At 44.1% G+C, this 25,506-nt stretch overlaps 1 protein-coding gene across 1 annotated transcript in view; it reads right to left on the minus strand.

Moving 5' to 3' along the window:
* DDX43 (DEAD-box helicase 43) overlaps nt 1-21,813 on the minus strand; it is a 487,172-nt gene extending 465,359 nt beyond the window's left edge. Inside the window, exon 1 of the mRNA XM_029595625.1 lies at nt 21,248-21,813. Coding sequence (XP_029451485.1) covers nt 21,248-21,572 — 325 coding nt within the window. The 5' untranslated portion in view covers nt 21,573-21,813. The remainder of the gene's footprint in view (nt 1-21,247) is intronic.
* Between the last annotated feature and the right edge of the window lie 3,693 nt (nt 21,814-25,506).

Raw genomic sequence — 25,506 nt, forward strand, 5'->3', positions numbered from 1 at the left:
GGGCAGAAAATTTCAAAACACATGTCACGTCTTGAGTTTTCAACGGTTGTTTGTATTGAAGTAATAGATCTCTATTAGCATATAATGCTCTTTTGAAAGCTTTGTTGATGACGGAACGCGGATATCCTTTATGTGTGAATCTAGTTTTTAAGTCCATAGCTTGATGGCGATATTCTTCAACATTAGTGCATATCCGTCGTAGACGCAAAAACTGAGACACCAGCAGACCATCTTTCAGTCTTTTGGGATGATAACTGGTGTATCTAAGGTAATGATTTTTGTCTGTTTCTTTTCTGTACAATGTGGTATCAATCCTACTCCCATCACGAATCAAATTGATATCCAGAAAAGAAGCTCTCATCTGATGGTACTGCGCAGTAAATTGTAAATGCGAATTGTGTCCATTTAACCAGTCCAAAAATCGTACAAGTTCCACTTCAGAAGCAGACCAAATGCATAATACGTCATCGTCTATGTAACGTTTCCACAGGATCATTTTATTATACCATTGAGACGTATAAAGACAGGTTGCTTCAAAGTGTGCCACATAAATGTTAGCAATATCTGGGGCCACTGTGGCCCCCATTGCTACTCCCTGAGTTTGAAGGTAAAACTCGTTATCAAATTTAAAGAAATTTTTGTATAGTACCAATTTGAGAAGTTGTAGCAAAAAACTTGTAGGTACCCTGTGTGGACGTGGACGGGATTGAAAAATACTTTTCAAAAGATCAAATACTTCACCCTGAGGGATATTAGTATATAAAGCGGTGATATCCAATGTCACAATGAAGCATTGTTCTGGTAGATCCGGAAGATCTTGAATTAGTCGCAAAGCATGTGATGTATCCTGAAGAAAGGAAGGAGCCTCTTTCACGTATGGTTTTAGGAAAAAATCCGAGAGGGGTTCCAAAATGGATCCTCTACCAGCAACAATGGGTCTCCCCGGAGGAGAATTCAGATTTTTATGAATTTTGGGGAGAGTATAAAGGACCGGATAAACCGGATTATTCCTCTTCAAAGCCCGTGCTTCACGGGCTTGCAAAAAACCTCTACTCAATCCCTCAGTGGTAATGTCATCAATCAATTCAGAGAGAGTTTGTGTCAGATCTTCTTGGAGTTCACAATAAAAATCCTGATCACTCAGTTGCCTATCAATCTCGGCGACATAATCTGTAGTGTCCTGTATTACAATCGCTCCGCCCTTGTCAGCGGGTTTTACTACTACATTAGGATTACTACCAAGTTGTCTTAATGCTGAGTATTGACCAAAAGTCCACTCAGGAGAGAAGGATTCCCTATTTTTTCTACCAGAATTTTCTAGTGAATTCACATCCTTCAGCACTAGCTGAATAAAAACAGCAATAGCCGGATCTATAGGTCCCGGAGGGATCCAAGTGGATTTCGGTGCAATAATGGACTCTCCACACGAATAGGTCTGAGAATCTGCAAAGAATAATTTCAGCTGTAACCTTCTAAAGAATCGATATATTTCAATCCTTGTTTGAAAAGGGTCATATTTACTATAGGGTACGAATGAAAGGCCCTTGTTCAATGCACGTACTGTCTCTTCCGACAATTCCAAACTGGACAGATTGACCACAGAATCTGCAGTATCCAACCCATCCTTTATAGGTTCAGCTAATAAAACTGTTGGTGGCATTGTTGTTGAGACCTGGTCGTGGGTCCTACCCATTCTGATGTTCGAGGTCGTGACCGTCCCCTTTGTGATCGCGTTCGATACGATCCCCGAGCCTGCCCTAAAAAAGGCTGAGGCTGTGGGTGCACTTGTTTATTTTGATCTTCATCACTGCCACTAGAGTCATCCGTAGAATCCTGGAAGGTTACTCGGGGAGGTTGATTAGATCCTTTTTTATTTCTCCAAAAGTATATATTCTCCAAAAGTATATATTGTGTCTCCTGAATTTTTGGACTTTGTACTGTTTCAATTGGTTCTTAAACTGAGCGATATTCTGCTCCAATTGTTTCTGGGATGCTTCTATTGTCTCATGGTCTATATTGGTACACAACTGTGTTTTCATGTCTGCTATCTCCTTATTCGTTTCTTTGATAGATACAGTGGTACGCTCCACAATCAAGAGCATCAAATCTAAGGAGCATTTATTCAAGATGGATATCCACCGCTCCACAAAGATTAAATCTTCTTGAAAAACCAATGGCCCTTTTTGTACACGGAGACCCCTAGGGATCATTTCCCGTTTGATATATTCTACCAGGGTTGCCTGATGTAATTCACTTCTTACTAATTTTTTCGTTAATACTGTCAAATCCGCCCATGTACTGGGAATCTCCTCAGGCTCACCTGTATCAAACAATGACGCCTGTTTTATCACTTCCGCTACCTTATCTTCTGAAAAACTAAAAACGTTTTTCCATTCACCCTGCATGTTCGCCATAAGGGCAATAACTCACGATATATCTCACAAACAATAAGCCCTGTTTCCAAAAACCAGGAGTACGCATACACAACAATATGGAACGGTTTTTGGACCTATTTTTTCAATTATTTCACGCCATAAGTCAAAGACACATTCTTTAAGATTGTTATAGTTTGTAGGACCGCTACCAAGGGGATCTGTATAGCAATCAGACCCAGCACAGGAGAGGTCACTTTACTTTATTATTAATATCAAATTTTCAAAAACTTCTTCAAAAGTACTATTTGCCACGGGAAAATGTATTCATAGATGCAGCTTAGAGAAGAGACATATGCAAAAAAAAAAAAACAGAAACCACCCCAAAAATGATAAAAACAAGAAACCTATAATGAAAGTGTTTCCCTGTACCACATACACTGTTGAGGTGTAAGAGTTTGAAGTCTCTTGCTAAATAAAATATATATTTGGTTGATGTGGTGATCCTTAATACATGGTCTTGCTTTAATTATTGGATATTCTGGAGCTAGATGGTGTTAAATATTTTCTTGAAAGTGCTGATTTTTCAGAGATGTACGTGCATGTTAGTCCAATAAAAGGTATCAAAAAACAAAAACAGAGGGAAAAGAAATACCAATCGATGTACATTAATGAAAAGAATAAAGTAATAATGTCATCACCATTTAGCATGGGCTCAGACAACAGTAACTGTTCCAGTTTCATTACAGACCATCATTTCAGCCATCTCTTCCTAAGGCTCCCTGGATCTCTCTTTCCTGTGAGGGTACTGAAGAGCTTCTTTTGGAAACCTTCCAGATTCCTTTTATTCTACGTCATTTCCATTGCTCTTTATATTTGACATTTTTTTCATGGAATATTTAGTTATTTTCTTAAATCTTTATTCCTAATCCTATTACATGTTTAATTGATTTAAAAATTTTAATTTGTGCCAACATCTTTGTTATGCATAACCTATACTGAACTTGTATTGTAATTCCTTCAGCACAGGCAGGTTTGTTAAGAGTAGTAATTAAATAAATAAAATTGATTTGGAAGAGATTAAATATGACATCGCGGACTCCCAGGGATTGCTATTAAAGAAAGCCTGCCTATTAGCCAAAAAATCCATTTTGGCCCATTGGTTAGATGTAAAAACACCATCTACAACTTATTGGAGACTCCAGCTGCATCGAATGGTTGTTTTCAAATACCTCTAAGCGCGCCGTTCTTGGAGAGGGTATTTGACATCCCTTACCCCTAAAGCACGGAACAATTTATTTTCGCTTCAATAACGATGGATTCTGTTGGGAATCAACCCACAAATTAGTTGCTGGAGTCCATAATGATATATTTGCCTCTATGTTCGTGAAATTCTGGAGATCTGCCTTTAGATGGATCTTTGGAGAGATTTCTACGATTTCAACGTGTCAGAGCCTTGACTAATCAATAGGGTAGTAGTAGGTGGGAGGGAGGGGAGGATAAGGCACTATAGGCCTGATTTTAATCCCCTGCGAACAGCAAAAACAGAGGTTACGTGCGTGGCTGGGCCTTGCACGCATTTTAGAAGAAACCCAACCGCGCGCATAACCCCGTTACGCACACAAGAGCTAGGCCTCTTGGGAGGGGCAGAGCTGGAGGCTGCCGGCACAGCGGCCATTTGCCACTCTGCCGGGGGATCGCCTGCCAGTGCACACAACTTACGCGTCAGTTCGAAAACAAGAAAACAACAAAAAAAGTAGGGCCTTCAAAGGGGTTGAAGAGAAGAGGGGAAGAGGGAGGGAGGGTGGGTAGGTAGTAAAGTTGCCTCCCAGTCCACTCCTTAATTGGAGTGGACCGGTAGGGAACTGGGGGAGACCCAATCTCGTCACTGCACGTAAATTACTATTTTCAACCTCCCCCTAGTGCACGCTACCCTGAATTTTATAATATACGCACACATGGACGCGTGCGTGTACTTTTTAAAAATATACCTGTATTTGTATTTTATGGATGGAATTTTTGATCTGTTTGTATGTTACATGAAAATGAAAAATAAAAGGAGTTAAAAAAAGTAAAATTGATGAGAATCAACTTAAATTTATAATAGCACTGTCATAACTTCAAATAGTGTCACAACCAAGGCAGTGAAACTTGTCAATGACAATCAGTTCTAAATAGACCATTTTCCTTTAAACGCCATTGTCTTGTTTTTTAAAGGATATTTTAAGATCAAGTTTCTCTTTGGGCTGCTTTATTTTAGATTATTCTGCAAGTATGTTTTTCATTTCCTTTGCTCTGTTGGATATTATTTCTATTATGTATATTTTATTTATATCCTCCACCTTGAACGATAGCTAAGGTGGGAATAAATCTTTTAAAATTTAAAATGTCAACTCTGTGGAAAATTGCTAAATTGATTTCTGAAGTTTTTTTTTCCTTATATGTAACTATCTTGATCAGCAAAAAGTATATTTAGAAATGGAAATGAATTATGATTCAATGGAATACCAGAACTAAATGTCTCCATTCTCCAACATCCTCAATATAGATATTAAACAGTATTGGTGATAAGCAACATCCTTGTCTTACTCCTTGATTTATGTCAATTGATTTTGTATGTTGCTTTCCATTATCAAATTTGTTTTATCATATAAACTTTAGATGGTGTTTTTGTTACAGGTTGAGGGTATCACCTCCAAGATTTGCCACAATTTATTGCTGTCAACCTGTCAAGTTTTTTTTTAAGTCTATAAAAGGTTAAATGGATATCACTATTAAACCTTCTCCTTTATTCTAATATTTAATAGATAAAATTGTCTATACACAAGGATCATCCAAAGCCATTTTGTTCTTGTAATAAAAGAACACCTGAGATTGCTGAGTCTTTAATTTAAGATCTTGCTGTATGTTCTGTAATCTGTATTCAGTAAGCTAATTCCTCTATAGATTTTGCAGCAACTTCAAACAAAATGATTTTATCAGGTAAATGTGATGGATATAAGATTAATGACATCACAAATTCATGAAAAAATTTTTACTGCCAAAAAAATCCCACAATAGAACACAATTCAGGATAATAGATCCTAGGGTCTATATATGCATGTAAAGAATTCTTACTGCAAAGATAATACACATACAAAAGTAATTCTCCTACAAATAAAGCAAAATTGCTTACCTTGTAATAGGTGTTATCCCAGGACAGCAGGATGTAGTCCTCACATATGGGTGACATCAGTAATGGAGCCCTATACGGAAAAACTGTCAAAGTTTCTATGAAACTTTTGACTGGCACCCAGAGTGCCTACTGAGCATGCCCAGCATGCCATGATATTCTCTGCCACAGGGGTCTCCCCTCAGTCTGTTTTGTAGCAATTAGCGTTAGCCAAAAAATAAATATAACATAACGTTTCGGACCCAACTCCGCGGGGTGGCGGGTGGGTTTCGTGAGGACTACATCCTGCTGTCCTGGGATAACACCTATTACAAGGTAAGCAATTTTGCTTTATCCCAGGACAAGCAGGATGCTAGTCCTCACATATGGGTGAGTAGCAAGCTAGAGGCTGAGTCATTTTGTAGTGAAACAACCGTGAAGTATTGTTGTTGTAAATGAGTCAGCCGAAAATCACAGCAGGTTGGATGTAGTAGGAGTTGGGATTACACTGGAAACAAGTTCTTTAAGACAGATTGTCCATAGGCTGAATCTTGTCTTCCTTCTTTGTCTAAACAGTAGTGAGCTGTAAAGGTGTGCAGAGAACTCCATGTTGCCGCCTTACAAATGTCAAGAATAGGTACAGAGCGAAGGTGTGCTACTGAGATTGACATTGCCCTGACTGAATGTGCTTTTACTCGCCCTTGAAGAGGAAGGCCTGCTTTCTCATAACAAAACTGTATGCAATCTGCTATCCAGTTTGACAAAGTATGTTTACCCACTGCTTTACCTGGTTTGTTTGGATCATAAGATACAAAAAGTTGACGATTTCCTTTGGACTGCAGTGCAGTTTAAGTAGAAAGATAGTGCATGCTTACAGTCCAAGGTATGTAAGGCTCTTTCTCCCTGGTGGGAATGAGGCCTTGGAAAGAATGTTGGTAAAACTATGGATTGGTTCAAGTGGAATTCCGTGACTACCTTAGGAAGGAATTTGGGATGAGTACGGAGCACCACCCTGTCATGTAGGAACTTTGTAAAAGGTTCGTATGTGACAAGTGCTTGTAGTTCACTGATTCTTCTAGCTGATGTAATGGCTATGAGGAAGACAATTTTCCATGTAAGAAATTTTAGGTCACAGGTATCTATGGGTTCGAATGGAGAACGCATGAGCCTGGTTAATATTACGTTTAGGTCCCATTGTATGCTTGGGGGATGGAAAGGAGGTTTAAGGTGAGTTAAACCTTTCATAAATCTACTGACGAGAGGCTGTGTAGAGATAGGTGCGTCTCCCAGCTTGTTATGGTAAGCTGAGATTGCACTCAAATGTACTCGTACAGATGAAGTCTGAAGACCAGAGTCTGAAAGATGGTATAGGTAATCTAGTAGTGAGGTAGTGGGGCAAGTGAAAGGATCAATAGATTTCCGAGTGCACCACAAAGTAAACTGTTTCCATTTGTAGGAATAGTTCTTTCTAGTGGAAGGTTTACGTGACACTATAAGCACTTGAGATATAGTGGTTGGAAGGTTGAGTGGTTGTAAAAATCAAGCTTTCAACATCCATGCTGTCAGGGATAGGGATTGAAGGTTGGGATGGCGCAACCGTCCCTGTTCCTTAGTTATGAGATTGGGAGCTACTCCCAGGAGAATGGGATTCCTGACTGAGAGGTCTAGCAGTGTGGGAAACATTACTTGTCGAGGCCAGTATGGGGCTATGAGTATCATGGTCCCCTTGTCTTGTTTCAGTTTCACTAGAGTCTTGGTTATGAGCGGTATTGGTGGATACGCGTATAGCAGGCCTGAGTTCCAATGGCGAGCAAAGGCGTCCTTTGGTAGGCTGTTCTCCTGCCGTAGCAGGGAGCAATAATCGTTCACGTTGTAGTATAGATGGGATGCAAAGAGATCTATTGTTGGTTGACCCCAACGTTGAAAGATCTTGGTTGCTATCGTTGGATCCAAGGACCACTCGTGTGGTTGGAACTGTCGACTGAGGCAATCGGCTATTATGTTGTGGATGCCTGCTAGGTAAGTGGCCCGTAGAAGAAGTGAATGTGCTAGGGCCCCAGTCCCAAATTTGTGCTGCTTCTTGACAAAGGAGGTAGGAACCTGTTCCCCCTTGCTTGTTGATGTATCACATGGCTACTGTGTTGTCTGTTTGGATCAGAACTGTCTTGTGTGAAAGGCAGTCCTTGAACGCATGCAGCGCATAACGTATAGCTCGAAGCTCTAGGAAATTTATCTGAAAAGAGGCTTCGGTCTTTGTCCACGTCCCCTGGGTCTTTAGATGACCAATGTGCACTCCCCAACCTAAAGTGGACGCATCTGTAGTTAATGTTACTTGTGAAACTGGTTGCTGGACAGGTAGACCTTTGAGCAAATTGTTTATTGATGTCCACCAAAGGAGGGAAGAACACAGTTCTTGAGTTATTTGAATTTGAGAGGATAACGGTTGAATGGCTTGAATCCATTGTGTTTTGAGTGTCCATTGCATTAGTCGCATGGTCAATCTGGCCATGGGAGTGACGTGAACTGTGGAGGCCATGTGACCGAGGAGTGTGAGGCACTGATGAGCTGTGACTCGAGATTGAGTTCGGAGAGAATGTGCCAGGAGAATGAGTGTATGGGCACGGTCTCTTGGAAGAAATGCTTTTGCTATGATGGTGTTTAAATCTACACAGATGAATTGTAGAAGGTGAGATGGTGTGAAATGGGATTTCTGATAATTGATGAGAAACCCCAAGGAGTGAAGCAAGTTGACTGTGAGCTTGAGGGAATTGAGAGCTCCTTCTTTCGTCTGACTCCTGATGAGCCAAATCGTCTAGATAAGGGAATACATGCACCTTTTGTTTGTGGAGGTGTGCCACCGCCACTGCCAGACACTTTGTGAATACTCGAGGTGCTGAGGCTAGGCCGAATGGGAGCACTCTGTATTGAAAATGTTGTCCTTCAACCAGAAATCGCAAGTATTGGCGATGAGGAGGAAAGATGGGAATGTGAGCGTAGGCGTCTTGAAGATCTAGAGAGCAGAGCCAATCTCCTTTTTGAAGAAGAGGTAGCATGGTGCCTAATGATACCATCTGGAATTTTTCTTTTTGAGAAATTTGTTGTTGAGATTGCCTCCTGTTTTCTTTGGAATGAGGAAATAGCGGGAGTAGAATCCTCTGCCCTGCTGAGGCCCGGGAACTGGTTCTATGGCCCTGGCTCTCAGAAGGGTGGATAATTCTGTTTTTAGAAGTTTGGAGTGGTGGTTCACTGTCCAAGAGGAGATTGGTGGAGTGTCTTTTGGTACAGTGAGAAAATCCAATCGGTATCCGTGAGCTGCAATGGAAAGTACCCATTGGTCTGTTGTTATGGAGGTCCAGGCGTGATGAAAAAAGGCCATGCGACCTCCTACTGGTACGTGTGGGAGTGGATTGACGGATGGGCTTCTGCTCTCTGAGTATATTTCAAAACCCCGATGTTGATGCAGTCTGAGGAGGGGGTTGAGGCCTGGAAGGCCTTTGTCTAGACTGGGGACGCTGAGCTGGGCGAGATGGTCTTGCACAGCTTGTTGGAGGATAGTAGCGTCGTTGGCGGTAATATGGACGCCTTGTATCCCGTCTGGGAAGTCTCCTGGAAGGAGGTTGAGACTCCTGAGGTATTAAGGAGAGCTGCTTTAGAGTCTCTGTATGCTCTTAACGTGGCGACTGCTTCTTTTACCTTGTCTCCAAAAAGATTGTCTCCAAGACAAGGAAGGTCGGCCAGTCTCTCTTGTACCTCTGGCCTCAGATCTGATGCCTTAAGCCAGGCCCATCGACGAGCTGTAATACCTGAAGCTGACAGACGAGATGCCGTTTCAAAACTGTCATAAGTTGCCCTAACCTAATGCTTGCCTGCTTCTAGGCCTTTATACACCAGTTGAAAAAAGGCTTCCTGGTACTGATCAGGGAGTGTCTGGGTAAGCTCCTGGACCTGCTTCCAGAGATTACGTTGGTTCTGGTTCATGAAGAGTTGATAAGCAGCAATTTGAGATACCAACATAGATCCTTGAAATACCTTACATCCTAAATTATCAAGGAATCTATTATCCTTTCCTGGTGGCGTGGAGGAGTGAGTTTTCACTCTTTTAGCTTTTTTCTGAGCGGACTCAACTACCACCGATTGGTGAGGTAGCTGAGCCTTTTGGAATCCAGGAATTGGTTGAACCAGGTACGTCGCATCTGATCTCTTGTTGACAGATGCAAGTGATCCAGGATGTTCCCACATTCGGTACATGAGTTCCTGTAGTACTTCATGCACTGGCACAGCCAAAATCTCCTTTGGAGGATCTACGAATTGTAGAACCACCAGTGTTTTTTGTCTGGAATCTCTCTCAGACTGTAGTTGGAAAGGGATAGTCTCCAAATGATAAGTCTTCTGGAGGAGACTTTCTACGGTCCTTGGGAGGTGATGGTTCAGAAAGCATATCTTCCTCTGAAGAGATATCTGTGTCAGTATCTGTACCCGTATCCCTTGGGTGCAACATTGGCGGTGGCCTAGCAGGTATCGATGGTGGAACCTTTGGGATTGTTGGGAATAGAGGAGACTGTGGCTGGTGAGGCCTAGAAACTCCTGAAGGTCCTGGAATGGGTTCTTCGTCTATGTCTTGTGGCTTCCTGGACATGGCATCGATTAAAGTATTCAGTTTCTGCATCAGAGGTTGGAAAAGAGATACCTCTGAGGCTGGCATAGACGGAGTCATCGGTGGAATCGACGCTGGAATGGGGAGCGGTACCGATGGCGACATCGGCATCAACGGTAACGGCTCCGATGGCACCGGAGCTGGTGTCGATGGCAAAGTCGGTGCCGATGACTGTAATGGCATCGTGTCGAGGAGTGCTTGTCGAACCGCTTGACGGATATATCCATCAAGTTCCGCCCTAATAGCTGATGGAATCAGAGCAGCTATGGGGGGAGGCGGTGATGGCGATGCCGGTACCTCCTCAGAGCCCTGAGGAGGTACGGTACCCTGCACTGGTATTGGTGCGGATCACCCTAGAATCGTAGGCCTCGGAGACTCCTCGCTCAGCCAAGGTTTCTTAGCGGAGGAGGCCGATTCAGTCGATGACGTAGCAGGCACCGGTTCGATGGCGTGCGGGCGATGTCGATTCTTTTCTTTCGACTTCTCACTGCCCGATGTGGACGCCTTCAACGATGGTGAGGGGGAGGGAGTAGAAGCATCTCCGGCCTCACCTGGAAGTCGTTTAAGGATTACCTGACGTATCGACCCAGAGGGAGACGACTGGGCGGACGTCGATGCTGTTGGGAGCAATTGAATCTTGAAAAGGTGCTCCATCTTCTCCATCCGGAGCCGACGTCCCTTCGATGTCATCTCGGCGCACAAATTACAGGACCTGACGTTGTGTTTTTCGCCGAGGCAGAGCACACATTCCTGGTGCGGGTCCGTTATGGACATATTTCTGGTACAATTCGGGCATTTCTTAAAACCCAAGGCCATTTTAGTCGGACAGCCGATGACTATGGCTTGGAAAAACGGTATGGAACCGACGAAAATGAAGAAGAAAAACTTACCGCGATGGTAAGGAAGGGAGACCCTTGCGGTAGGAAGTTTTTCTAAGTTTTTCCAAAAAGTTTTAAAATGTAGCGAAAAATCACCACAGGACTCCAATTTAACCGCAAGGCTAACGGCTCCGCGGAAAAAAGAAGACTGAAGGGAGACCCCTGTGGCAGAGAATATCATGGCATGCTCAGTAGGCACTCTGGGTGCCAGTCAAAAGTTTCATAGAAACTTTGACAGAAGTTTTTCCGTATAGCGCTCCATTACCGATGTCACCCATATGTGAGGCCTAGCATCCTGCTTGTCCTGGGATAAGTGATTTTTTTATAAAATAAATCCAACATTTTATCTAGAAACATAGAAACAGAGAAAATGGCGGCAGAAAAAGACCAATCGGCCCATCTAGTCTGCCCAGCAAGCTTCCACACTTATTTTCCCATTCTTATCTGTTTCATCAACCTTGTTGGTAGCTGTTTGATTCAAATTTCCTGCCATCCCCTTCCATTGATGCAGAGAGCAATGTTGCAGTTGCATCATAAGTGAGCATAAGGCTTATGGTTAAGGGTAGTAATCGCCGCATTCAGCAAGTTACCCCGGTGCTTGTTTGCCCAGACTGCACAGATCGATGCTTTGTTGGATGTTGTCTGAATGTAAATCCTTTTTTCCTCATTTCCCCCTACCGTTGAATATGTATTCAAAGTGATGTATTAGGCTTAATTGGTTTAGGGTAGTAACCACCGTAATAAGCAAGCTACCCCCAACTCATGTGTTTACCCAGATTGTGAAGTTCAGTCCTTTTTGGTTATCTGAATGCAAATCCTTTTCCACATTTTCCCTTGCCGTTGAAGCAGAGTGCAATGTTGGGGTTGCATTGACTGTACAAAGGCTTTTTGAATAAGGGTAGTAATCAAGGTAGTAGCCAACATTCTAGCAAGCCGCCCCCATGGCTCTACTTTTCATTCCCATCCTCTAGCCTTTATGGATCCACAGTGTTTATCCCACGCCCCTTTGAAATCCTTCACAGTTTTGGTCTTCACCACTTCCTCCGGAAGGGCATTCCAGGCATCCACCACCCTCTCCGTGAAGAAATACTTCCTGACATTGGTTCTGAGTCTTCCTCCCTGGAGCTTCAAATCACGACCTCTAGTTTTACTGATTTTTTTCCAGCGTAAAAGGTTTGTTGTTGACCATGGATCATTAAAACCTTTCAAGTTTCTGAAAGTCTGTATCATATCAAAACAAACTGAAGAAAGAGAACATCAGAAATGGGATTCGAAACCACTACTCCACTGGGAGACCAGAACACAGAATAAGAAACACTTATGTTCAGCACCTTAGACCACTTAACCATTACAACAACTGAAGACAATGCATTAGGGACCATAAAATGTTTTTAATCACAGTAGAGTTAAGACTAACATACAAGATATTTTGATACTATCAGTTTCTAAACAAGTCAACATTCAGGTCCCACAGCCATAACTGCTAGCTCAGTGGACATAGATATGATTCCAGGGCCAGCAGGAATGTTGCATACTTAGGATGCAATGCATAAGGTGCACTCAGTTGTGCATACAATTTTAGTACGGATATAACAAGTTTTGCCAGGTTCTTATGGCCTGGATTGGCCACTGTTGGAAACAGGATGCTAGGCTTGATGGACCCTTGGTCTGACCCAGTATGGCATATTCTTATGTGCACAAAAGACAAATGCAGAAACTAATGCTCCACCATACAAATTCCCTACTAAAGGCATTAGCTACTAGCTCACTAACGGGCCGATACAGTACAGTGTGCTGCGACGGAGCGCACTGTTAACCCGCCACTGGACGCGCGTTTGACGCGCTAGCGTTACCCCTTATTCAGTAAGGGGCCGAAAATGCGCGTCCAATCCCCCGAACCTAATAGTGCCCGCAACATGCAAATGCATGTTGCTGGACCTATTAGGTATTCCCGCGCGATTCAGAAAACAAAATGTGCAGCCAAGCCGCACATTTTGCTTTCAGAAATTAGCGCCTACCCAAAGGTAGGCGCTAATTTCTTCGGGCACCGGGAAAGTGCACAGAAAAGCAGTAAAAAACTGCTTTTCTGTGCACCCTCCGACTTAATATCATGGCGATATTAAGTCGGAGGTCACGAAGGGTAAAAAAAGTAAAAAAAAAAAAATTTTGAAGTCAGCCCACGGCTGTCAGGTCGAAAACCGGACGCTCAATTTTGCTGGCGTCCGGTTTCCGAGTCATGGCTGTCAGCGGGCTTGAGAACTGATGCTGGCAAAATTGAGCATCGGCTGTCAAACCCGCTGACAGCCACCGCTCCGGTCCAAAAGGAGGCACTAGGGACGTGCTAGTGTCCCTAGCGCCTCCTTTTGCCTGTTTTTACCGCCGGGCCTCATTTAAATACAGAATCGCGCGCACAGGAGAGTGGCCTGTGCACGCACCGGGAGAGCGGACATTCACCCGCTCTCTCGCAGACTTTACTTAATCGGCCCGAAAGATAGAGAGATGCATAGGTTTTTTTAACACTGAAAATCTGACTCATAGTCAAAGGTGGAGCAGTTTCTGGAACTAGTGTTAGTTTATGAAGGTGGATGTGGAGTTCATGATGCTGGAGTCTAGTACTCAGGATTTATACACAGAAAACAAAACCCCTATAGAAAACTTTTTATGCGTACCATGGGGTGAATTTTCTAAAAGTTACATGTGTAGAATTAGAATAGACGTGTAAGTTGCTTGTAGTCACACACATACTATTTTATAAACATCAAAAGTACACATATTTTAGGTTTCAAGTGCATGTTCACATGTACAAATAAAGAGCAATCTAGTAGCGTTCCAGGGTGAGGCTAAGAGTTATACACCCAAGTTGCTATTTTATGAGAAACTTACATAAGTACAGCTTATTCATATAATTTTACACCACCTCACACAATTGATATCAGATTCCTCTGATGTCTGCTTTTGGTTGGAGGGAGGATCTGGGGGAATTTGGAGGAAATCAAGGTGAAGAACTAAAAAATGTCTCAATGCCTAGAAGGACTGGGTGAACTAGTAGAGGTATCAGTAAACTGGTGATTTCAATTACACATGCATGTTTTAAAAAAACACACTGACTTCTGCCTATAGATCAGGGTTTTACACAAGTCATATTCTTTTCACATGTAAAAGATAGGGGTATATGTTTACAAAATACCGTATTTTTTGCTCCATAAGATGCACTTTTTGTTGTCTGTGCGTCTTAAAAAGAAAAAAACCTGCAAAAAGAAAGGCAGCCCACAGCGACAAGGCCCGCCCACGGGAAGCCCTTCGACCCAATCAGGGTCAGCCCGGCGGACCTTCAAATCTTCGCGCTCCGAGGCGCCATCTCCCTTTCTTCGCCGTCCCGCGACTGAAGACCTGCGCGACCGGCGCCCAAGCCCCGCCGGGGGAAGGTCAGGTCAGTGCCCGCCTTCCACTCCGGGGAGGCCCCAGCGCCAGCCGCGCTCGATTCCTCCTAAAAAAGAAAAAAAACCTGCAAAAAAGAAAGGCAGCCCACAGCGACAAGGCCCGCCCACGGGAAGCCCTTCGACCCAATCAGGGTCAGCCCGGCAGACCTTTAAGCCCCATTCGTCTAGGCGTCGCGCGCCGAAGGAGCGCGACAAAGGGGCCTGCCCCTTTGTGCGCCCCTTCGTGCAGTCCCTGAGGATCGTGGACTGAACAGACTGTATCCCTCTGCAACGCGTCTTCCTCATCTACGAACTCTCCCAAGCATTTGACTAGACCGGACAGCAATCTACATCTTAAATAACCCTGCCCCCCTTAAGTATAGCAACTACCTACTCTCTCCAGCCGACATCACTCGCTTGCCACAGCCTGCCACAGCCCTCTTCAAAATGTCTCCATCTTTCCCAATCCCAATCCTCCCTCATTGTCCACCTCCCAAAGGAAACTCAACTCGACAGTCCCATCTCCATAACCTTAAATCACTCTGCCCAATCATGATCTCTCCTATTACCCAACTGCTAGGCTTCACACTATTCTCATTAACCTTATTCAATGCTCAATCCCTAACCAAGAAATCAGTAATACTAAACGACTATCTCATCGATGTGAAACCGGATATATGCGCAATAACTGAGACCTGGCTCAAACCGTCAGACACTGCAATAATTAACCAACTACCCACAGTGACATAAGACTTCTTCTCCATCCCACGCCAAGGGAAAAAAAAAGGAGGAGGAATCCTCCTAGCTACAAAAAAAGACCTCAGATTCACTCAGCACTCCTACAATTCTGACTCTAAACTCAAAATCGGCTTCTTCTCATCAGAGAAACTCCAAATTTTACTTGTCTACGCTCCTCCAGGTGTCCTGGAAACAGACCCTTCTCCTCTGGTCGAACTAACCACCTCCCTCATCAAGCTGGACGCCCCAGCTATAATCTTAGGAGATTTCAACTTGCACGTCGACAACTCCATACTATCACCCAACTGCGAAGCCTTACTCACAGCATTCTCCGCTTTAGGTTTCACTCAACTAGTTAACAAACCCACACACAAAGCCGGCCACACGTTAGACCTCATCTTCGTCAACACTGCAATCAAAACTGTTCAACACACCAGTTGCACGAAGGTCCCTTGGTCAGATCACTCCCTCATAACAACTTCATTCTCAATAAAAGATATCAGTACATCTCGCATACCCTCTCCCTGCTTCACTTACAGGAAAACATGCTCCACAGAAGATCTTAGCAATCACTTATCTACACATCTCCCCCAAGTAGACTTCACCACACCGAACTCAGCTCTTCAATCTTGGAACATCATCACGGAATCTATTGCCAACAAGCTATGCCCTCTAACAACAAAAAAACCTCACCCAAATTCCTCCAAAAGACAACCATGGTTTACCCTAGAGCTAAGAAAACTTAAACTACTGCTAAGACAAAATGAGGCTAAATGGCGTAAAAACCCATGCACCATCACTCTATCTACAAATCAACTCTTCATCAATACAAATCCAACACTCTAAGATCCAAGAGGAACTATTACGCATCCAAGATCCACAACCTAGTATTTGACGCTAAAGCCCTCTTTAGCTACGTTTCCAACCTTACTCAAATAAACCCTCCAGAAATTGCTCACAACCAAGCCGAATCTAAAGCGGAAGAACTAGCACTATTTTTTAGCAACAAAATCAGCAAACTACTAACTCAGCTCCCTCCTAACACCATCTCTCCATCAACACCACCTCAGACCTCCTTCAACAATACTCGCCTAGAAGAACTGGAACTCACGTCCTCCATCGAGATCCAAGGCATTCGTCGGAAAATGAAACATCCTCTCACCCATCGGATCACATCCCCACGAAACTGCTTCTATCAATTCCTGACTCCATCTCTAAATCCCTGTCAGACATCATAAATTGCTCAATAACACAAGGATCTTACCCAGATGACCTCAAACTGGCCTCTCTCAAACCACTACTCAAGAAACCAAATCTGGATCCCAATGACCCAAACAACTACCGACCGATCGCTAACCTCCCCTTCATAGCCAAGATCATGGAGAAACTGGTGAACACCCGACTCTCAAACTATATTGAAGAAAATAATCTCCTATTCCCATCACAATACGGATTCCGCAAAACACGAAGCACGGAGTCCCTCCTCATTTCCATGACAGATTACCTCATCCTGGGCCTTGATAAAGGACAAGCCTTCCTTCTGATCCTACTGGACCTTTTGTCAGCCTTTGACACCGTTAATCATTCCCTTCTCATTAACCAGTTAGCCTCCATAGGGATATCAGGCACAGCACTCTCTTGGTTCATATCCTCTCTCAGCAATAGAGGATACAAGGTCAAGATACAGAACAAAGAATCCTCACAACACCCCTCATCAGTTGGAGTCCCACAGGGGTCTTCCCTGTCGCCTACTTTATTTAACTTATACCTTCTACCATTATGCCAACTTCTCACCGACCTCAACCTCAAACATTTCCTCTATGCGGATGATATCCAGGTCCTGATCCCCATCAAGGATTCCTTCGCTAAAACCCTGGCTTTCTGGGATACATGCCTCCAAAAAATTAAACTCCTTCTCACCAGCCTAAACCTGGTACTAAATTCTTGCAAAACAGAACTACTGCTCATCGCCCCAGAGAACAGCACCATCGCCTCTACTCAGCAAGCCACGCCAACAATCACACAAGTGAGAGACCTAGGAGTCCTAATTGATAATCGCCTGAATTTCAAAGCCACCATCAACAAAACCACCAAAGACTGTTTCTACCAACTACAAGTGCTGAAAAGAACTAGACCTCTTTTCCACGCCCAAGACTTCAGAACCATTCTGCAAGCAATCATATTCTCAAAATTAGACTATTGTAACACCATCCTACTTGGCCTTCCTGCTTCTTACACCAAACCGCTTCAGATGGTGCAAAATGCAGCTGCTCGAATTCTGACAAATACCAGGAGAAGGGATCATATAACCCCCATACTAAAGAGCCTCCACTGGTTACCTATCCACTTTAGAATAATATACAAGGCCATTCTTACCACATACAAAAACATCCATCTACTGGCTCCCATTGACCTACAGATCCCTCTCCAACTACATAAATCGACAAGACCGACAAGAGATGCTTACAAGGGAACGCTACAGGTACTGCGGTCCAAATCTACCAGACACAGCACGCTAAGGGATCGGGCGTTCTCTACAGCCAGTCCAACATTATGGAACTCCATCCCCCCTAATCTCAGACTGGAACCATGCTTATCAACCTTCAAAAAAAGACTAAAGACCTGGATATTCTTACAAGCATTCCCGGACTCCAATTGATTTAACACCTCAACGTCATCCCTCAACTCCATCCACTATCGTTAGCCTTTTTTTGAATTAATAATCTGTCCTTTCTCTTCCTTCTTCGCCAAGTTCTAGTCTCCCTGTTAAATGTAACTGCCTTTTTCCGCACCATTGTTATAGTTAATGTTTTACTTTGCACCCCTGTTCTATGTGAACCAGCATGATGTGATTGCTATCTCGAATGCCGGTATATAAAAATCCTAAATAAATAAATAAATAAATGGAGCGAATATATTAAAAAAAAAAAAAACTAACTACAACCCCCCACCCTCCTGACGCCGCCCCCCCCCCCCCCCCCAAGACCTGCCAAAAGTCCCCGCTGGACCACCAGGGACTTTTGGCAGTTCTTTAGGGGGGGGTGTGAGGAGGGTGGGGGATTGTAGTTAATTAAATTTAAAGGGTTGGGATGGGTTGGGTTGTTTTTTGGAGGGGGTTCCCCCACAGAAAGAGAACGATAAAAGTTTTCTGATCTGGGGAGTGGACCGAAATGGCCCTCCCCAGACCCAAAAACGAAATGGGGACAAAAAAACAAAATGTTATGCACTCCCCTAATTTGCTCCATAAGAGAGACAGATTTATTTATTTATTTATTTAAAGGCTTTTATATACCGATGTTCATGTACTGGTACATATCACGTCAGTTTACATAGAATCAAAGTTGGAAATTACATCGAACAAGAGGTTGCAAATAACAGGGCTAACTTGTAAGAGATTATAGAAAAGATGAGAACGATTTAAAATTATTATTACAAAAAACACATAGTAAATAACAGTCAAGCTCGGATTAACGAAAGCCTTCTTAAGCCAGGGTGCATATTTTAGTCCAATTAACTGGCGAAATTATGGTTACGGCATCATATATCTGGCATGGAGTAAGAAAAGCGTGAATCGGAGACCTTTAAGTGAATGCCTTTGTGAAAAGCCAAGTTTTGAGCTTCTTTTTGAAGGTTCGACAACAAGTTTCTAGACGAAGGTCCGTGGGGAGAGTATTCCAGTGAGAGGGGCTGGCAGCCGAGAATGCTAGTTTCTTGAGCAGTGACTTGGCTGGAGGTGCATATAAGGTGCCTAAGTAGCTGGTTCTGATAGGTCTCATACCCGGGAACAAAGCCAGTTTAGCACACTTTTTTTTTTTTTTTTTAATTTTCCCCCTCTGAATCCTAGGTACGTGTTATGGTCAGGTGCGTCATATGGAGCGAAAAATACAGTAGGTAGGAAAAGTGCTTTCAATGCATTGCAGGCATTCATAAGTAACCAGGCCTGCGTATTTTATTATCTCCACATACATAACTTGTCATGCTGGGTCAGACCAAGGGTCCATCAAGCCCAGCATCCTGTTTCCAACAGTGGCCAATCCAGGCTACAAGTACCTGGCAAGTACCCAAAAAACTAAGTACATCCCTCACTACTGATGCTAGTAATAGCAGTGACTATTTTCTAAGTCAACTTGATTAATAGCAGGTAATGGCCTTCTCCTTCAAGAACTTATCCAAACCTTTTTTAAACCCAACCATACTAACTGCACTAACCACATCCCCTGGCAACAAATTCCAGAATTTAACTGTGCATGGAGTGAAAAAAATTTCTCAGATTAGTTTTAAAATGTGCTACATGCATGCTATAAAATATTGTAGATCTGTGTGTACCTATGGAACCACATGGAGTTCTTTGAAAGTTATTTTCTAAGCATGTGCACATATTTTTGGGTTTGCAGGGCTCGTTTGAATTCTCAATGCATCAGTGAACAATTTTTACACACTTTATTTATAATGGATGCTCAGTGTGCACAGGCCCCAGAGAAAAGTAGGAGGAGTCTCAGCCAACAGCCACTGATCAATTATGAAACCTAATGGCTAAACTCTGCAGCTAGATAAGGCATACTACTACAATGGCTAGGCCAAATGAGCAAAGGAATATAAAATTAGAGAGACAGTAGAGGGTAAAATTCACTCAAAGGCTCTCAACTGTCCAGTCACTTCACTTTCGAGCAGATACAGTAAAAGTCGCGGGAGAGCAGGCGAATGCCCACTCTCCTGTGCGCGCGATTCTGTATTCAAATGAGGGCCCGTGGCAAAAAAAAAAAAGAGGCGCTAGGGACACTAGCGCTTCCCTAGCACCTCTTTTTGGACAGGAGTGGCGGCTGTCAGCGGGTTTGACAGCAGACGCTCAATTTTGCCGGCGTCGGTTCTGAAACCCACTGACAGCCAAGGGTTCGGAAACAGGATGCCAGCAAAATTGAGCATCCGGTTTTCAACCTGCGAGCCGCGGGCAGACTTCAAATTTTTAACTTTTGGGACCTCAGACTTAATATCGCCATGATATTAAGTCGGAGGGTGCACAGAAAAGCAGTTTCTACTGCTTTTCTGTGCACTTTCCCGGTGCCCGGAGAAATTAACGCCTACCTTTGGGTAGGTGCTAATTTTTGAAAGTAAAATGTGGGGCTTGGCTGCTCATTTTGCTTTCTGAATCGCGCAGGAATACCTAATAGGGCCATCAACATGCATTTGCATGTTGCAGGCGCTATTAGGCTCGGGGGGGGGGGGGGGGGGGGGGGATAGACGCGCGTTTTCGACACGCTATTACCCCTTACTGAATAAGGCGTAAAGCTAGCATATCGAAAACACGCATCCAATTGCGGGTTAACAGTGCGCTCCAGCGGAGCACACTGTATTGGCCTGATAGTCCTTTATTAAAGATGTGATATACTGTAGCTCCTTCTTAAATGCTTCAACTTAATAAACTGAAAATTTGGTTACCAAAGGCCACTGCTAAATTTAACACACTGAAGGACAAGAATAAAGTAGTACTAGCTTGTTTATTATTAAAGTAACAATTACCTCCTTATATATTACAGGAACGAGATACAGCTGAAAAATAGTACTTGTATCTACAAACTAATTTTGGAATTATATATAAATCAAACGGCTACATGTAAAGTTTCTAAAATACAATTTTAAATCGTACGGGAGGGGATAATAGAAAAGGGCTGTATTTACCTTTCTAGTGCTATTTTGCATAAAGCGAAATCTTTCAAACTGTCACTTCTCACAGACACTTTAATAACATATATAAATTCCCCAATGACCTGCCATTTCTAGATAAAGGGCAAGGTTTCAGTGGTTTACGATAGAAGGCAGTTCACAAAGTACTAGAGCTACGGTATACCTTACCGCCAGCCGACTTCATCCACCGGGCCCTCCATTAACTGCAAGGAAGCGACAGTAAGCAGGAAGAAGGCCCGAACCCCGCGGAACTACCAGCCACCCACCACCGACACCCGCATACTACAAGCTCTGCGTAGGCCCCTGTATCACCGGCCCCTGCCTTCCTCCCTCCCTACTACGCGGCTCCTCACCTATCACCGTCCCAACGACAGAATTATCCAGACGGAAGCAGAGCGGCACCGAGCCGGACTCCCGGCTCTTCCGAAACTCCCAGGCAACGCCGCCGCCGCCACCGCCGCCGCCGGGCCTGTACTCCCGGCCCCGGCCGCGGGACCCATCCGCACGACTCCTCCAGTTCTCACGGGACGGACTCTGGCGCTCCTCCTTTCCACTCCTGACGGAAGAGGAAACTTTCTGCCCAGAGGAAGACCCCCAGCGCACGGGCTCCCACTCTGGAAGGGCGGAAAGCGGCTTGCTCGGGGACTCCTCGTCGCTCTCCGCATCCCAGTCCGCCATTGCGCCGGCTCCCGGCCTTGCACGGACGATTCCCAACCGGCCAGCAACCACAGCTACGGGGAAGGCGGGGCCACGGGCCACGTGCCGCCACCACCTAGCGCACGGGCAGGCGCTCGCCCAACGACCAATCAGCTTGCTTGTCTCACTCAACCCCCGACGGCTCAAACTATAGCGCGCCGCGATTGGCAGTGCAATCTGGAAAAGACTTGGGTGGGGTTCTAACCGCAGATTCTATGCCGTCTTCTGTGTAGTGGGAATCAGTCGAGTCCTTGGGGAAAGGAAAAGGAAAAGTGAGTTATTATTGGTACACGTCAGAGAACAGGTGACCCTCTGAGCAAGATGTTATAGGTTGGGGTTCCTTTCCTCATCCTGGCTTAGACCGGTGACGGTGTGTAACAAAACAGGGTTCACGCAGGAAGGGTCCGACACGCTGTATTTTCTTTACCCCTGAGGCTCCCAACCTTCTGAGGTGCGGGGAGCCCTTTTTAACATTGTTTCTGGTAATCTCGCTCCCCCTCCCCAGTTACTCCTCATTAGACCTTCTGTCCCCACCAACTTCTATCCCCTCAGGGGCCAAAAACGTCAGTCTCATTATTCCACTCAGGTACCGTAGGGATTTTCTCCATCCTAAGGCAACCAACGGTAAAGTGACTTGTCACAAGGAGTGGTAGTGGGATTTGAACCCTGCTCTTAGTTTTTGGGTACTTGCCAGGTTCTTATGGCCTGGATTGGCCACTGTTGGAAACAGGATGCTGGGTTTGCTGGACCCTTGGTCTGACCCAGTATGGCCTTTTCTTATGTTCTTATGTTCTCTGTGTGCTTGAAAGGGAGACCTGTTTTAACCATTAGGTTACTCCTCCACCCCAATTGCTCTCCATACTCTTTTTCTCTAACCTTGCCCCTCTATTTCTATTTCTAGCCTCTTCCTGCCCTTTTTTCCTTTCAGCATCCCCATTTAGTATCAACTTCCTGTGGATCCCATTGAAAAGTCTGGGGCCAGTAATACCACTGGTACTTTAATACCAGCAGACTTTACATGAGGGATTTCAGTATGATCCCTGACAATTATCTTACCTTTTCTATCCCCCTGCATTGAACCTTTGTAGCTGTTTGTCCCTACCTTCCTCATGATCCCTGGTGTTCATTTCTTCCTCCTGCCTTATTTATTTATTTGAAAATTTATAACTCTTCTATCAAACATTACAAGGTGACATATAACAAACATTCATAATCATATAAAATGAATAAATAAGAGCAGGCACAATAAAATAATAGATAAAATACAACAAAAAAGAACTAAAACATAATAACACAGTGAACCATATAAGCCTAACTGTCCATAACTAAGAAATATCTTCAAAAACAGCTGAGAAATCAGAATACTAAGTGATAGTAAAATATGAAAATCATAAAACTTTAACTTGATTGACATGCTATTTCTTGCCAAAAGCCTTTACCCTTTTTCCTGAAATCTTATGCAAATTTCTGAACAAATATTGTTAGATAAACTGTTCCAGAGTTCAGGATTAGCCACAGTAAAATTACATTCACGAGTTTCTGATAACCGGTACAGTTTAACAGATGGTACTTCAACTAGATTTTTATTCTGAGACTTCAGGAAATGCAGAGGAGTATAAACCTTCAATAGCTTTTTGATGGAAACTAGTTATTATGGCCGCACTGACCAATTTGATGATACCCCCAAGGCAGAGGAATGCAGGGGTCAGGAGCAGGTAGGTCAGGTGTGAGGTCATCTGCCTGACTATCCACTTTACTTTCAGATTGAATCCTCCGGTGCTGGTGGCTGGCAGGTCTTATTGAGGATGGTGTATGGAGTCAGGGACAAGATACCCACTGGGACTGGCAGGCAGTGAGAGGCCTGGCCACATTAAACACAAACAGAGTGCACTGATAAGACAGGGACAGACAGGTAACAGCATAGGACCACAGATAAACAAGGACTAGACAATGCAGGACAACAACAGATCACTCAAGGGAAACTCATGGAAAAGGGGGCCACTGGTAGGCCAGAACAGGACGGACACAGCTAGGAACAGACGGGCAAGGAAGATCACTGAGAGACCCAACACAGGATAAGGGCAAGCTAGAAACACATTGGCGAGAAAGGCAATTGGAAAGCCTAATACAGAACAAGATAAGGCTGGGAGCACATATGCAAGGAAGACCACTGGGAGACCTGAACAGGGGAAGGGCAAGGCAAGGAACTGACAGGCAGGGGAGGCTTAAACAGCAACAATGAGGCAAGGAATACACAGGCAAGGAAGGCCACTGGGAAGCCTAAACAGCATGAACAAGGAAAGGAACACAGGCAAGAAAGGGCCACTATGAGGCCTAAACAGAGCAAGAACAAGGCAAGGTATGAACAGGTAAGATATAAGAACAAGGATACCAGGCAAAGAATACATGGACAAGGAGCCAAAGGCAGAGAAGAGACTCCATGCTGAGGCAGGTAGTACCCTGTGCGGTCTTACTGCATCATGTAGCGTTCAAGTCCAATGAAGACCCCTGCTGGCAGGAGGCCGCCTAGCAACCAGTCTTGTTACATTGGTACAATTGAATTGTATTAGACAGATAATGAAAATATGAAGAACTTCGGTGTACAGGCAGGGCCAGTTAGGCTCCCGAAGAATTGAACCACTGATTGAGTTGTATAAATTGTGAATATACATATTTAGAATTTGTTAAGATTTTTGGCTTCTCTTTTTTGTTAAGCTGTCTCTCTTTTCTGGAAAACTAAACCACTGAATTTTGTGAAAGTGGTGACCTATGAGGCCCTAAGGAAATCTGCATTATTGAGTTATCTATAGGTCACATTCCACTGACCTCTTTGAACCAACATCTGGAAGGGCCTCTCTGCCTTTGGGCTGGAATGCATGAGAAAGAAAAAATACACAGCATGATTGATGTCTGGCTATAGGCAGGAAAGTCAGACAAGATATTCTATATAAACCACCTCACAAGACCAATACCTCAGTACTGGTGGTAATGCAAGACGTTCAGATATGCCATGTTCCAGCACTGTGTTCCTAGAGTAACAGATTGCTATACTGCTGAAGTTCATGGGACGATCTCAGGGATGTAAGCAGATTTAGAATTGTATTGTGTGTTTGTATGTATATATAAAAATATATATATATATACACACACACACACACACTGGTTTTTGATTTACTTATTCAATGCATAATCTTTTCACATAGATAAGCAGACTGAATTAGCCATGCTGTCTGGGATGTCCTCCCATCCTGTAGGTGGCAGAGCTCTCAAAGTAAAGTTCTAAGTCTTGCTGCAGTGTGTGCCTGCTTGGCACCTCCCCCTCCCCTCTGCAGAATCTCCTCAGTCCGTTTTTTTCCGCGAGCCTGTCAGCACGCGGAGCTCTCGTTCTCCTCGAGCCGTTTTTTTCTGTGAGGAAAATTAGTTTCAGGAAAGAAGTTTTTCTACGGTTAAAATCCTTTAGTAGTTAGGCTTAACTACTACTGTTTGTAATTCATCAAAGTTTCTTCAAAAATGCCTCGTCCAGGCTTTAAGTTCTGTAACTGTGGCAAAATCATGTCAGTTACTGACAGACATGAAATTTGCTACATTTGTCTTGGGCCCCAGCATGAACAAGCCACTTGTGATGCCTGTGGATGGATGTCCTCCAGGGCACAAAGGCAGAGAGGCGTAAAAATCAAAGGATTAAGAAGAGCCACGGCAGGATCTTATGCCCCCTCTGAGGGATCAGCAAAATCTTCCCCAGGGCCGCCTCGTGCGTCGAAGGAGTTGACTCGGCCGCGATCAGCGTCGGTAGGCCATTCAGCGTCGACCATGCCGAAAACGCAGGTACCCGGAGCGGGCGCCGCATGTTCCGCGCATAAAAAGTCAATTGCGTTGACCGGAGCCAGTGCGTTCATCACCGGCGCATCAACGCAGC

This window comes from Rhinatrema bivittatum, chromosome 3, assembly GCF_901001135.1.
Source record: "Rhinatrema bivittatum chromosome 3, aRhiBiv1.1, whole genome shotgun sequence".
Classification (NCBI taxonomy): domain Eukaryota; kingdom Metazoa; phylum Chordata; class Amphibia; order Gymnophiona; family Rhinatrematidae; genus Rhinatrema; species Rhinatrema bivittatum.